The 15,399-nt window shown below is 38.4% G+C and overlaps 1 protein-coding gene across 1 annotated transcript in view; it reads right to left on the bottom strand.

Moving 5' to 3' along the window:
* FAM13A (family with sequence similarity 13 member A) overlaps positions 1-15,399 on the bottom strand; it is a 281,967-nt gene that overhangs the window by 155,985 nt on the left and 110,583 nt on the right. The window contains 1 exon segment of the mRNA XM_037046120.1: positions 7,740-7,823. Coding sequence (XP_036902015.1) covers positions 7,740-7,823 — 84 coding nt within the window.

The following is a 15,399-nucleotide window of genomic DNA, read 5'->3' as shown; positions in this document are numbered from 1 at the left end:
TGAAAAAATATGCCCCTGATTACATTCAACCATTTTTCATATTCTAACCTTGATATTCATTAACCAGAGCTTGAGTAATGGACAATTTGGGTTGCCTTCCCAGTGCTCATATCGTACCTCCTTCTTTGTCAATGCCCTCAGTGTCCACTGGTGTTCCACTGGAGTCCCAAGAAGGTAACTCCTTTCATGGCAATAGGGGTGGATCATGTGACCTAGACCAAGCCAGTTCATGTACTCCTATCTCCTAGCCACAGGTCAATCTGAGGAATTTTCCTGGGAATGGTAGGAAAAAGGCTCTCTCTTGTTGTAGCGCAATGGTAGTTCTAGAAGAGAATTCTCTACAGGTCTGCAGTGTTTCTGCATGTCTTGTAAGCTGACTGCCTCTGTTCTGTATTATCTTTTCAATAAAATATTGGTTATTATTATAGCTGTAAGTAATAAAGTGTTCCCCACCTCAGCCCCTGGGATCTCATGTCTTTGGCTAGTATACATGAAACTTTGGCTGATTAACTTGTCAGCTTGCAAGCAAGGCAGAATTTCAGACCCTTCACAGTCCTCAATTAGTAGCACACAGCCCTGGAGGATGCCGACACCCATCTTGATGATGTGGCCTTAACATGAAGTTGACACCACAGAATTCAAAAACATGGCAAGAAATTATGTCCTTGGTAGACATCAGTAAGCTATGTGATAAAGCCTTTATGTGTATTTCTGTTTCAACATATTCAACATATTTGATTTAGTAACAATGAACTCATAATCAATAGCACTATAACTCATGTCTGAACAGTACCTAGGAATATATATATATATCTCCATTGCAAGGCACACGATAGATAGCCTTCTTATACTTAGATAAACTAAATCAGTGCTTGGAGACTGTCTCTAGTCAATACAAGAAATACTAAGAAAATCAAGTGACTGAAAAATATTACCCACAATATCAAAGATAAAATAATAAATTGTTAGACATATGAAAAAAACAGAAAAATATTTCTCATATACAAGAGAAAGGCAAATGAATAAATCTGATTTCAGATTATCCAGATACAAGATTTAGCGGACAAAAGATTTTATCAGCTATTATAAGTGTGATCAATAACTTAAAGGAAAATATGGTCATGATATATAGAAAATAACAGTAGGAAAATATAATCTGTAAAATAAAACCACCAAATAAAATTTCTATAAATTAATAAAAAACCTTAACTTAAAGAAACTTTATAAAATGGCTTCTAACAGATTAGGGATGACAGAAGAGTCATTAAACTCTGAGACAAAACATTAGGTATTAATCAATTAGAAGAACAGAAAAAAATGAAAAGATTTAACAGCACTTGTGGGACAATATTAAAAGATCTGAGATATACCTATCAGGAACCCCAGGAACAAGAGAGACTGAGACAAAAAAAATACTTTAAAAGAAGTAGCAGTTTGAAGCTGGGCTGCAGGATCAAGAGGAAGGCATAGGTAGACATGCTTCATCTCCTCATACAACTATAAAAAAGTACAACTAAATCTCAAAACGACATCCAGAACTGTCAGAAAAGTGAACTGTATGGAAGGTCGCCAACCAAGGATTTAAAGAAGCCACATTCATCCAGACAGGCAGAAGGGGTGGGGGTGGAGACATGGAGACTGGGTGGAGAGGTGAGGAAAAGCAGTGTAGTGCAGAGAGGTGGTGGTGGAATGGGCACAGGCAGTCCCACATCTACATGTGGTGGATAAAAATTGGGATGGATACCTCAGGAATCAGTAATTTCAGCTCCAGGCCAGACCATACAGCCCAGGGTTCCAGCACCAGGGGATAAACCCCCATAACTTCTGGCTGTAAAAACTAGTGGGGGTTTGGATAATGGAAGAAACTGAGATTTTCAGGAAACTCCTCTCAAAGGGCCCATACAATCTTAAAACCCCTCTGGGACTCAACACAAGGGTAACAGGTGGAAGGGTGCCAGCTGTATAAGTAAGGGTAGTGGATGAAGTGACTGGAAATGGGTTAGTGCCAGGCTAATGCCCTGAAGCCAGTCAGTGGCACAGTCCCCTTTCTGAGCCATCTCCTCAAACACAGTCACAAAGAGGTGAAGTGGGTTGCCCTACCCTGGCAATTACCTAAGGCTCCACCCCACACAATTTATAGCACCTTTTCTACAATAGGCCACACTACTAAGACAGGGAGTCAAAGCAGCTCTATCTAATACTCAGAAGCAAATACAGGGAGGCTGCCAAATTGAGGAGACAATGAAATATGGTCCAAATGAAAGAACAGAACAAAATCCCAGAGAAAGAACTAAACAAAATGGAGATAATCAACCTGTCAAATGTGGAGTTCAAAACACTGGTGGTCAGGATGATCAAAGCACTCACTGAGTACGGCAACAACATAAAGGAAGAAAGGAAAGTTACACTAAGTGAAACAAAGAGAAATCTACAGGGAACTCAATGGAGAGGAGGAAGGTGGGATTCAAATCCATGATTTGGAACATAAGAAAGAAATAAGCATTCAACTAGAACAGAAAGAAGAAACAAGAACTCAAAAAAAAAAATGAGGATAGGATAAGAAGACTCTGGGACATCTCCAAATGTGCCAACATCTGAATCATAGTGATGCCAGAAGGAGAAGAGGAAGAGGAAGAAATTGAAAATTTATTTGAAAAAATAATGAAAGGAACCTTCCCTAATTTGGTGAAGGAAATAGACATACCAGTTCAGAAAGCACAGAGTCCCAAACAAGCTGGACCCAAAGAGAACCACACCAAGAAACATTATAATTAAAATGTCTAGTTTTAATATAAAAGTTTAAAGATAGTTTAAAGATAAAGAGAGAATCTTAAAAGCAGCAAGAGAAAAGCAGAGTTACCTACAATGGAGCTCCCATAAGACTATCAGCTGATTTCTCAAAAGAAACTTTGCAGACATGGAAGGATTGGCAAGGAGTATTCTAAGTGATGAAAAGCAAGGACTTAAAACCTAGGTTACTCTGTCCAGCAAAGCTAGCATTTAGAATGGAAGGACACATAAAATCCTTCCCAGACAAGGTAATGCTAAAGGAGTTCATCATCATCAAGCCATCACTACATGAAATGTTAGAGACTTATTTAAGAAAAAGAAGATCAGAATTATAAACATTGAAAAGGCAACTATCAACTGAAATCTAAAAAAAAAAGTGAGCAAACAAGCAGAGCACAGGCAGAATCATAGGTACAGAGATCATTTGGAGGGTTATCAGCTGTGAGGGGGAAGCGGGAGGAGGGGGAAAAGGTGCAGGAATTAAGAACCATAATTGATAGGTACAAAATAGACAAGGGGATGTTAAAAATAGTATAGGAAATGGAGAAGCCAAAGAACTTATATGCACAGCCCATGGAGATAACTAAGGGGTGGGGTTGCTGGAGAGAATGGGAATACTGGGCAGAGGGGGGAAATTGGGACAACTGTAAAAACATAATCAATAGAATATACTTAAAAAAGAAGTAACAGTTTAAAACTTCTCAAATGTATTAAAAGCCAGAATTTGCAGTTAAAAACTGTAGTAAATAAACCTCAAGCAGAATGAAAGTAGACCAAACAAACCCAGTTAAGTGCTTCACAGTCGATACACTGAAAACCAAAAATAAGGTCAAATACTGAAAGCACTAAAGACACATAAAAAATGGCACAATGATTCTAAACTTATCATCAGAAAGGAAACAAAAAAACAAGCAAACAAAAACCAAAAGAGACCAGAAGACAATGAAATGCCAGTTTTAAAGGGCTGAAAAAAATTCAAGCAATTGTAACCATAGAATACTTTACTTGCCAAAAATATTCTTTAAGATATAAAGCTAATTGAATTCAAGACAGTGGAGTAGGTAGGAGCTACACTGACCTCCTTCCAGGACCAAACTGGGATTACAACTAAATTATAGAACAATCAACCTGAATAACCAGCAAGACTAGCAGAAGAGAAGTCTTATAACTGAGGATTTACAGAAGAAGCCAAGCTTAGGCTGGTAGGAAGGTGGAGACATGAAAAGAGCTAGCCTAACTTCCATGTGTAGTGGCTAAGGTTGCAGAGGGATCTCTCAGCTGTACGGGGGGGTTTACCCTGAGAAACACAGGGTCCCAACCTGAAGCTGGGCTCCCCAGCCCTGAACACCAGAACTGGAAAAAGCACCCACATAACAACTGGCTGTGAAAAGAAGCAGGGTAGTTGTCCCTCAGGAACCCTCATAAAGGACTAATACACAAAATCTCATTCTTAGCTACTCACCCTGGGCCCTGGCAGAGGCAGGGTGGAATGAACTAGAGTCACATGAGGAGAGTCTGGGGCTGGTGGCTCTGGGGAGACAACTGAAGAAACAACCACCAGGATACCTGTGCTGAGTGCTTCTCCCATACTGAAGCAGCTATCTTTCTCCAGCAGAGGACTCCACTCCATATGGCATCAGCATAGGGGAAAGAAATATACCTTCATCCTCTGGATGAGGAGCTTACACTCTGCTGAGGAGTAAGGCCTTAGCCAAGGGTTAGAGGTATGGCCAGAATCAGGGGGTGTCCATGACTTGAGCTGTGCAGCTTTCTGGTGGGGGCCAATACCCCACTTTTCTGTAAACCTAACTGGCACTTCCCCTTCATGGGAAATCAGCTAGAGCTACCCTCTAGGTTCTGGTGACTCCACAAGCTGGACTCCTAGTGGCTTTGTCCCACCAAGATCGGGGAAAAATCAGGAATTAAGCAAACAAAACCAACCTCATGGACACAAACAACAGCATGGTGATTACCAGAGGGAAAGCAGGGTGGAGAGGTAGCAGAGGGTAAAGGAGGCATAAATGGTGATAGAAGAATTGACGTGGGGTGGTGAACACATAATATACAGATGCTGTATTACATAATTGTATATCTGCAACCTATATAATTTTATTAACCAATGTCACCCCAATAAAGTTAGTAAGAGTAAAAAAAGATTTAAAACCAAGTTAAGTCATCTTTAGATGAACAAAACTGAGATTTCATTACCAGCATATCTGTAACTATGAAAAATGCTAAAGGAGATTCTATTGTACAGAAATTACAGAAATTGACAACTTTGGGAAGAACCAAGCATGTCAGACATGGCAACTACATGTATGAGGTCTGTTCAGAAAGTATCTAGCCATGTACTAGAAAAAAATACAGGCATTTAATGAAGAAGATACAAGAACTATTGTACATAGGACAATGACACCCAGTCCCCTTCAAAGTGGGCACCTTGGGGCCACATATAGTTCTAGCATCTTTTACACTGTTCAAAACACTCTGCAAAATCCTTTATGGGATTCACTATCAGTGGCCCCTTCACATTTTCCTGAGTCTCATCGATGATCTGAAATCTCTTCCTTTTCATAGGTGATTTTAGTTTTAAGACAAGCCAGAAGTCATAGGGTGCCAAATACCGGGTATAGGGGGGTTAAGTCACCTGGGTGATTTGATATTTTGCCAAAAACCTCTGCATGAGACATGATGCATAAGCAGGCACTTTGTTGTGATGAAGTTGCCAATCACCAGTTGCCCATAGTTGTGGCCTTCTGAATCATCAAAATAGTTTCCTCGGAGGACTGTTTAAGCTTAAGGCAAACTTTGATGCAGATTTGTTGCTCTACTTGCTTAGTTGTTTTGAATGTGACGGCCACACAGCACACATGCTCACTCAGTGGTGTCTACCACTCCCCTGACTAGTACAGTGAAGTCATCATTGTTCACTCATGTGTATTCCAGTCCACTCTTCTTGGTTGCCAGGTTGCACTGATATAGCACAAACCGTTCTCGTTATATTAACAATGGTTGGACTTTTTCCAGACAGACCTTGTATGTGTAAATATAAAAAAAATTGTGGTTTTCTTGATTTATTTAAAATACATATGACCCTTTAAAGCAAGAATTTTAACATTGTGCTGTCAAGCTATTAGGATATAATTCATAATTCATATGACAATTACAGTATGAAGAAGGAAGGGAAAATAAATGAGTCTATGGTTGTATAGTTCTTAGATTTTATGTACAGTAGTAAAACATTGAGTAGATTAAAATGTTAAGAATGTAACCACAGGTGGTTACATTCTTAATATAGAGGATAATAGATGCATTACTAATTATTGATTTTTGTATATGTCTGAAATATTCCAAATGACATTAATGTAAATGAGTAATAAATCCCTTCAAACAATTTTTATGATAGGTTTCAACAGTGTCTATTATTTAGGAAGTGATTCATTTAGGGTCTCTTCACCTAAAAATATTCATACCAATATAAATGGAGCTAATAAGCAAAATTTACCTTAAAATTTTCCTCAAATCTTACATTTTTCAGTGCATTTATTTGATGTGTATATTTTTGACACTGAATTTTATGAATGACTCAATAAAAATTTCTACTATACATTGGAATTAATTATATTTAAGCTTGCATATACAAATATTTCACTGAAAAAGATAAAAATATAGTTTGAATCTGAAAGGACAGAATTATAGTGAAAATAATTTTCCAGAAAACTCAAGGTGGAATAAGTTTTTAAAAAAGGTGTTTTATTTATTTTTAAAATAAGTGGTAGACTTTTACCATAAAGAAGACACTAAATAATGACCCAGTACTTGCTTTTACAAATAAAGGCACAATTATTTTTATAGCATCTGGTGATTAAATCAGAGATGGGAATTTCTTTTTCTTCTTTTTTAAAAATTTATTTATCTTTAGAGGTGAAGGGAAGGAGAGAGGGAGAGAAATATCAATGTATGGCTGCCTCTCATGCGTCCACTGCTGGGAACTGGCCTGCAACTGAGGCATGTGCCCTGACTGGGAACTGAACCGCAATTGTCTAGTTCGTAGGCCCACGCTCAATCCACTGAGCTATACCAGCCAGGGCAGGAATTTCTTTAAATTTTGCTTAAGTGAGCTCAATAAATTTTGGAGAACATTTTTCTTAGAACCAGAAAAAAATGTGGCTCTATAAGATGTCATAGCGGCCACTTAGGATATTATATATATCTACAAACAGAAGAAGTTCTACTTAAGAGACAAGATTAAAGACTAGGAAAGGGCTGTACAATAAATGTAACGACTTTGCTGATTGGAGGTCAAATTCTCATGACATATTATGGGTTAAAGGAGTTTTTCTTTTCACTGGCAAAACAATTAAGTGCATTTTGGATTTTTCTTAATAAGGAAAATAAAATTTTACCCATTAGACTCTTTATTCTGTCGTATGTATGATAGTTTTTATTTTTTCTTGTTAATATTTACCAAAACACTTTGCACTGATCATGTGTTGTTTATAATTTTGAAAATATATTTTAATTATAATTAATTACTTAATTATAATAAATTTTAAGTAAAATTATATTTTATAATTATAAAAATCAATGAAGTGATTTCTGTTCTGAAAAAAATTATGTTCAGACATTTTACCTTTTGAAGTAATAACCTAGGACAGATTTACTTTACCTATTTCCTGTGCTGTAAGCTGGAAACAGCTGATTGAGGAGAAGTAATACTACTACTAAGAATATCACTTTCTATTAAATAATACAAGTGTCCAGAGAATTTTTGTATGATTATAACCTTGGATTAAATGAACTAAATAAAAAGTACTTTGTACACGACCAGGTCCAAAAAAGAAAAAAAGCTAAGAAAAATGCAAGCAACAAAAGATCTTGGACACACAGAACATGTGGAGCTTTGCTACACATTTTACGTGGAAGCCTAGGGATCAGATAGAGCTCACCTTAGTTTTCGGAGATTGTTTTTGTATGTCTCTTTCTAAGTCGTTTGTTAGAAGGATGGGTAAGGAGTTCTTACAATTGGCCTCCTATAAAGAAGCATAAAAGAAACGTTAGAGACTGAAGAATACTATCCTAGCCAGAAATTACAATGTAGTAAAAAAGTAACTTTTTTCAGGGAAACAAGAAGGCATTTGGATTCAGCTGTTCACATCAGACACTAAGGAGATTGTAGTGAGGAGCCAAAAATGTTTCCTTTCTTATTTATCACACAAAACAGTGAAGGTAAGGTGTTGATGGGGTGGAAGTGGAACACATAGGACATACATATTCAGAGATGTCCATTAGAAGTGTCATCTGCACTATCATGTCACTTACACATCCACAGACAGCTCACCTCTTCTTTGGAGAATGCGTGGTTAGTTCTCCAAGATATCAACCACGAAACTTAGAGTTGCCAATTTTTCCCATAGTATTTCATGGATTGGTTCTGTTTCTATAAGCATTTTATTTTAAGCCAATTTCTTCAAGTCCTTCAGCAAACTACTACTGAATAGTGATGGTTTCTTACCAATATTCTAACTGAGGAAAAATATCTGAATATTTATTTCCAAAATTATGATGCACCTAAGTCCTTGGTTCACACCAAAATAGTACTTACAAAGATAATAGCAGAAATTATAAGGAGGTGGCTCATATGGAGTTGGATAGATTTACTATTTATTTTTACATGATAACAAAACAACAACAATGTTATCTAAAAATAATATAGGACCCCAGTTGAATAGCTACTAACTTGGATAAATTTTCCATAGAGGATTCTATCTCCAAATTGAGAACAAAAACACGTAAGAGGAAGATTACATGCAACAAAAAAGCAAAGGAGAAAATAAGTCAGATTTCTTTCATTTGCTTCATAACCTTCACCTCTGCATCCCATATCTTCTCCCATCATACGTATAATTTGATTGTCTAAATTATGGTTTTTCACCCGATTTTACTTAAGAGTTAATAGATTATAACATTTTTTAAAAATTGTAGTCCACATAATTTATAGTATTATTAAAACTTGCTTGAACTATATTCATTTATTTTCCAGGGAACAGTATATTATTATGATAAAGTGCTCCTGAAGAAAATAAAAATCCTACTTACTACTAACAAATACTTACTGAATCACAGGATTTACCGGCACTGTTCTGAAGACTGAATTCATAATGCCACTTCCCCCACAACAACCCTATGAACTAGGTACTATGAGCACCATTGCCCTTTGAAGTATAACACAATGAAAGCTTATAGAAACGAAGTAACTTGCCAAATAGCACAAAGGACTCAATGATGGTTCTGTAAAACTTTAAGGCCTGAGCTCTTACCTTTATACATGACTTCCCATCCAATATACTTTACATGTTCAGTCAATAAATTATAAAGCTATAATATTATACAGCCAAAACAATTTCTAAATATCAAAATTTGGCCAACTCCCCACTCCCTTTCCAATTTTACAGATGAAGGACTTGGATCCTGAGGTGATGTGCCCAAGATCGCACAGGCAGTGGTGGAGCTGAGACCCGTGCTTGGACCACAGGGCTGTACACAGCACCTGCTCTCAGCTTTGTGCCAGGGAACAGTGTTCCCAGACTCTGAGGGGATTCAAGAGCCTCTGCTAAGCTGGCGAGTAGCTGTTGTGCTGCCAACACTCTCAGCTGTCCGTGGCCTCATGTGCAGCCCTATGTGAGAACCCCAGGGTACATTTCTGAGATCTCCAAATAAGTATGCATTCCAGTCCTCTTTCCCACCAGTCACAACACCTGTTGGTGGGAAGCAACTTACTGGAAATAGTGAATGAACCCATTCCCACTTCTGACTCATTGTGAGAGAAATAAACTATATCCAGCATGACATTTAGAAGATCAAAGTGATTAAGTGCATAACCCATTGCGTAATTTGACTACACTTGAGTAATACAATTACACTTAATGCTCCTCTGCCCCTCTTTTAATCTACTGGTATATAAATGTTAGAATGCATTAAGAAGGAAAAAAGCCGAGTCTCAAGGGAAATTAATAGGAATAGTTGACCTTTGTTTATCACTGTCTCTGTGTTTACAAACATCTGTAATTCTTCCTTATGCACAAACTAAAACTGAAAGCATTTATTTAATATTATTTTCCTTTCTGTGAATTATTAAGTATATGGCTGATAGTCAGCTGTTTCCTATAACACTATGAAAGCATGTTCTATAAACTTTTATCTGAAAATGCCACCTATGTAAGTGTTTATTTTTTGTGTTATGACTTTAAATTCAGGCAACAGAGTAAAGTTTAGTAGTCAGAGGACTAAACTAGGAGTCAGAAGAGATCTATCTGGCTTCCCAGCCGATTTCTTTAACTAACCAGCTGTGAGAACTCAGGCGAGCATTTTAACCTCTTGGACCTCTCCCCTCAGTTCTGTGGTCTATAAAATAAGGGATGGGGTTGATTAGACTAGCTGTAAGAATCCTGCCTTGACCTTGAGTTTCAAGAATTTATGATTCTTCTAGGAAGAAACATTTATGGACAAGAAGGTAACCACCACCCCGTTCAGAGATGCATCCTCAGTGCCCTGCCGGGATGCTGCTGAAGCCCTGGCATGCACCAGGTGGCGGCCAGTGCGATGGGGATCCAGAGCCACGAGACAGAGGGGACACTTCCCGCAGGGCCATTGTCACTCAGATTTCTAGGGAGAAATAATTCAACTAGTAGCTTAATAAGTAACTGGTAATAATTTAATGGATTTTTAAAAAACAGATACATTATGAAGTTAAGTGAGAAATATTTTTAAGATAAAACTTTTTAAAGGTTGTGCCTGTTCACCCTGGATCTCATCTCCTCCTAACTGCTCAAGAACTTCACTCCTTCAAATTATCCCCTCCCACTCCCTCTCCACCAGATCATTCCCATTCACCATAAACATGCTCTGTAACTATAGGTTTTTTGTTTGTTTTTATTTTTTTTTCAAACCAGAAACTTAGGAGTTTATTATTGACAAGTTGATCTTCAGGTACCCTCTGGAGTCTGCCTCCTTGGCACTTCTCTCTCTCACCAACCTTTTGCAGTCTCCTAACAAGCTGAATCAATTCTACTTTTAACATAGTTACTGAATCCTACGTTTTCACCTAAACAACACTTCCTTAATTCCACTTCTCCCACTAGCTGTGGGCCCACTGTTGTGCTTTCCTGTATAGCAAACTCCTCCCAAAACAGCTGTGCCTTCATTCACTACCTCCATTCCCTCATCTTCATCACCCACACATCTGTTTTTGTCATTACTCCACAGAAAGTGCTGATAAAAGTCACAGCTGAGTCACCATGTAACTTGGGTTCGCAGCAACATCTCACCCAGGCGACTTTTTCTTGAACTACTCTCTCTTCTATTGGCTGCCACACCACCACTGGTAAGGGAAAACTGGCCTGCCTCATGGACCAACTCCGCACAATCTCCTTATCCTTTATACAATAAAACTATATATCTGCTGATTATTGGTAAATTTTCTGTATCCTCTACTGAACAGAAGTTCTATGAAAGTGAACAATTGGTCTCCTTTATTCACCACTATAACTATATTGGCAACAGAAAAGTGCCTGGTGCAGTAGGAGCTCAATAAATTGTGTTGAGTAAATGAATGAAACAAAGTTGTAGTGACCCAAAGGCTGATGTAGAGAAGTCTTTCCCCAAATGCTACAATGATCTCATTGCACTTTTATGGTTTTTAAATACGATCAATATGTTAATGACTCCCAAATCAGTATCACTATCTTTCACATTTCTTCTGAGCTACTTATATTTAACTGCCTACTTGTCAACTCCAATTGGTTGTCTAATAAGCACTTAATTTTAGTATGTCCAAACCTGAGCTTCTGATTTATTAGCAAAAAAATTCTGTCAGTCCCTGAGTTTCTTTCCCATATTAGCAGATGGCACCCACTTGCTCAAGCCAATGTCAGGAGTCTGCCCGATTCCTCCCTTTCCCATACCTCCTGCCCTCAGACCCACAAGTGAGTTCCGTCAGTACGCTCCAAAATAAACTGGCATTCAGTTTATTTCAAACAGATGATGTCATTCTTCTATCAATTCATGGAATAAAATCCAAATTCTTTAGCCACTGATAATTTACACAGACCTGAATGACCCAGTTCTTGCCTACTTCCCTAACCTCATGAGATACCACATGTGATACAGTGCTCTTTATTGCATTTTCCCATTTCATTTATTGTATTCTTTTGCTTCAGAATTTGTGTGGTTCTTTTTTACGATTTCTATCTTTGTGTTGAATTTCTCTTTTGTTCATGTATTGTTTTCCTGATTTTGTTGAATTGTCTCTCTGTGTTATCTTGTAGCTTGAGGATCTTCTTTAAAACAATTATTTTGAATTATTTGTCAGGCAACTCACAGATCTCCATTTCTTTGAGAGTCAACTACTAAAAATGTATTGTGTTGCTTTGGTGACGCCATTTGTTGCCTTGCACTGGTGTCTGCACTCCCTCGTTGTAAGGATCAGCAAAGACTTCTGGGGGTCCTCAGTGGTGAAAATTTGTAACAGTGGGGAATTGTAACCCACCCCGCCATTCTTTTCACATTGTTTCTGTAAATACTGTCTCTGACTAATATGTACCTTGTAGATAAAGAGCATGTTTGTATAAGAATCCTAGGAACTAACTTCAAGAGATACACACTCCAACCTTCAGTCACCCAAGCTCTTGGAGATTTGCTGACCTTCAGCTGTAAAACCAGAATGACAAAAACCAGGATGACACATACCAGACAACTGCTTGACCAGTTTCGAGGTCCTTATTGGATTGGACTGTGCTGGTCTGCATGCAGAGAATTTTCAAACCACCCTCCGCCTCCGCCCCTGATCTCTTTGTTCTGCTTTCCCTCTCCTTACAAAAACCTCTGCTTGCACTGAGATGTTAAGATGGACTTTGAGGCAAGAGTCTGCCATCTTCTCAGCTTGATGGCATCTTGAATAAACCACTCTCCTTTTCACTAACACTTGTCCCTTGAATTTGGCTTTCATTGTGGCAGACAGCCACACTTGTGTTCAGTTACAGATTGTGGGTGTTCACAGTGACAGTGAGGGCTACTAGAGTCCTTTTTCTCTCCCTTACCTTCATAAGGGAAAGTCACAGCCAAGGAGATCTTTTCTGGTGCCAAGCTGTGCCGGCCTGTGATACAGGTAAAATACTTCCTATCCTTATCTATGTGGCCTTTGTTGGCTTTTGAGCTCCACTGAGTTACTGGGGCCTTTTAATGTACTCTAGAGCTTTCCCAGAACTATTTTCATCCATTAATAGTTGTCAAATTATTTTTTTCAAGAGACAAGAGTTCGGGTCTCATAGCCTGCCATCTTGCTGATGTGCTCAGCTTTGCTTTATAGTCTGTTAAGTACTTCCATGTCCTTCCAAAAAATTCCTTTACTTTTTCTTTTCTTTCTGGCTTGGCAGTGTAATATTAGCCATGGCTGCTTTCTGTTTCCAACCAGAAATTACTTTAAATTACACAAATCTTTATTATAGTGTCACTTATAGTGTGGTCATGCACAGAAAACTGTGGAATTAAGTTTTACAATAATGATGATGTTGATAATCAAAATAATAACACTGGGTATCACTTATATAGCACTTACGGGATGTGTGGCATTTTCTAAATGCTTATTATATATTTATTCCTTTTTTATCCTCCCAATAACCCTATACAATATATATTTTACTATATAAATTTCTCATGTATAAACACTCAGGTACAGAAAGGACAGTAGCTTGTTCAATGTCAAACATCCAATAAGCGGTAGAGCTGGAATTTGAAACTGGGCAGTCTATCTCTAGAGGCCTGCTTTTAATTGCACAACAATGTCTTTCTAGAAGAATGCTTCCTATTTAATCACATCACAAAATGTTGCAGGTTAAATGACTTGAAGAGCAAACTAAACAAAAAATCATTAAAAAATACTTATTAATGATACCTACTCAAAATAGTTTTCTACAATAAAATCCTCAAATGTTCCTTTATTTCCAAGCCTTCTGATGTGGGTCTTTGGGAATAGCCATAATTTTGTAATTCCATACTTTCCTCTTCAAATAATAAATATAATACATCATTTATGTGGAGTGAAAACATGATGACTTCAACCTGTATTGAACCGTTCCAACTCATTCAGCACAGCTTTTGCAAGACAGATAATTCTTTCTGTTCATGATGCCATGTCCTAAGTCTTTTTTAAAAATATATTTTATTGATTATGCCATTACAGTTGTTCTATTCCCCCCCTTCATTCCCCTCCACCCGCACACTCCCTCCCCCACCATTCTCCCCCCCTTAGTTCATAACCACGTGTCTCAAGTTCTTTGGATTCTATATTTCCCCCACTATTCTCGCCCTCCCCCCATCTATTTTCTACCTACCATCTATGCTATTTTCTGTGCCTTCTCCCCTCTTCTCCTCCTCCCACCCCCCTGTTTCTAACCCTCCATGTGTTCTTCATTTCTATGGTTCCACTCCTGATCTAGCTGTCCTCTTGGTTTGCTTTTGTTTTAGGTGTGGTTGTTAACAACTGTGTGTTTGCTGTCCTTTCATTGTTAATATTTTTCATCTTCTTTTTCTTAGATAAGTCCCTTTAGCATTTCATATAATAAGGGCTTGGTGATGATGAACTCCTTGAACTTGACCTTATCTGAGAAGCACTTTATCTGTCCTTCCATTCTAAATGAAAGTTTTGCTGGATAAAGCAATCTTGGCTGTAGGTCTTTGGATTTCATGACTTGGAATACTTCTTTCCAGCCCCTTCTTGCCTGGAAGGTCACTTTTGAGAAATCTGCTGACAGTCTGATGGGTACTCCTTTGTAGGTGACTGTCCCCTTATCCCTTGCTGCTTCTAGGGTTCTCTCCTTCATTTTTGTCTTGGCTAATGTAATTATGATGTGCCTTGGTGTGTTCCTTCTTGGGTCCAACTTCTTTGGGACTCTCTGAGCTTCCTGGATTTCCTGGGAGTCTATTTCCTCTGCTAGACTGAGGAAGTTCTCCTTTATTATTTGTTCAAATACGTTTTCCACTCGTGGCTATTTCTTTCCCCCTTCTGGTACCCCTATAATCCAGATGTTGGAACGTTTAAAGATGTCCTGGAGGTTCCTAAACCTCTCCTCATTTTTTTGAATTCTCATTTCTTCATTCCTTTCTGGTCAGATGTTTCATTCTTCTTTCTGGTCCATTCCACTGATTTGAGTCCCAGTTTCCTTTCCATTGCTATTAGTTTCCTGGACATCTCCCTTCATTTCAATTAGTTTAGCCTTCATATGTTCCTCTAATTTGTGACTATAATCTACCAGTTCTGTGAGCATCCTGATAAATAGTGTCTTGAATTGTGCTTCTGAGAGGCTGGCAATTTCTCGTTCACTTAGAGTTATTGGCTCTGGGACTTTGAGTTCTTCTTGCACCATCTTTTGGGCTGTTCATGCCTGTTCCGTAGCAGGATCGGAGCCCTAAGGTGTTCACTAGAACAGGGCAACTAAGTCGCTGGGTTGTGGCCGCGGCGCTGCAGCCACCACTGTCACCAGGCCCACGCGTTTCGTTCCACTGCACACAAGTGTGCCACCGCCGTCAGCCCTCCACCACTGGGTTCGCCCC

The sequence above is a fragment of the Sturnira hondurensis genome, unplaced genomic scaffold (genome assembly GCF_014824575.4).
Source record: "Sturnira hondurensis isolate 20B ecotype Veracruz unplaced genomic scaffold, ASM1482457v3 Scaffold0004998, whole genome shotgun sequence".
Lineage (NCBI taxonomy): Eukaryota > Metazoa > Chordata > Mammalia > Chiroptera > Phyllostomidae > Sturnira > Sturnira hondurensis.
This window is presented reverse-complemented; position numbering and strand designations above follow the sequence as displayed.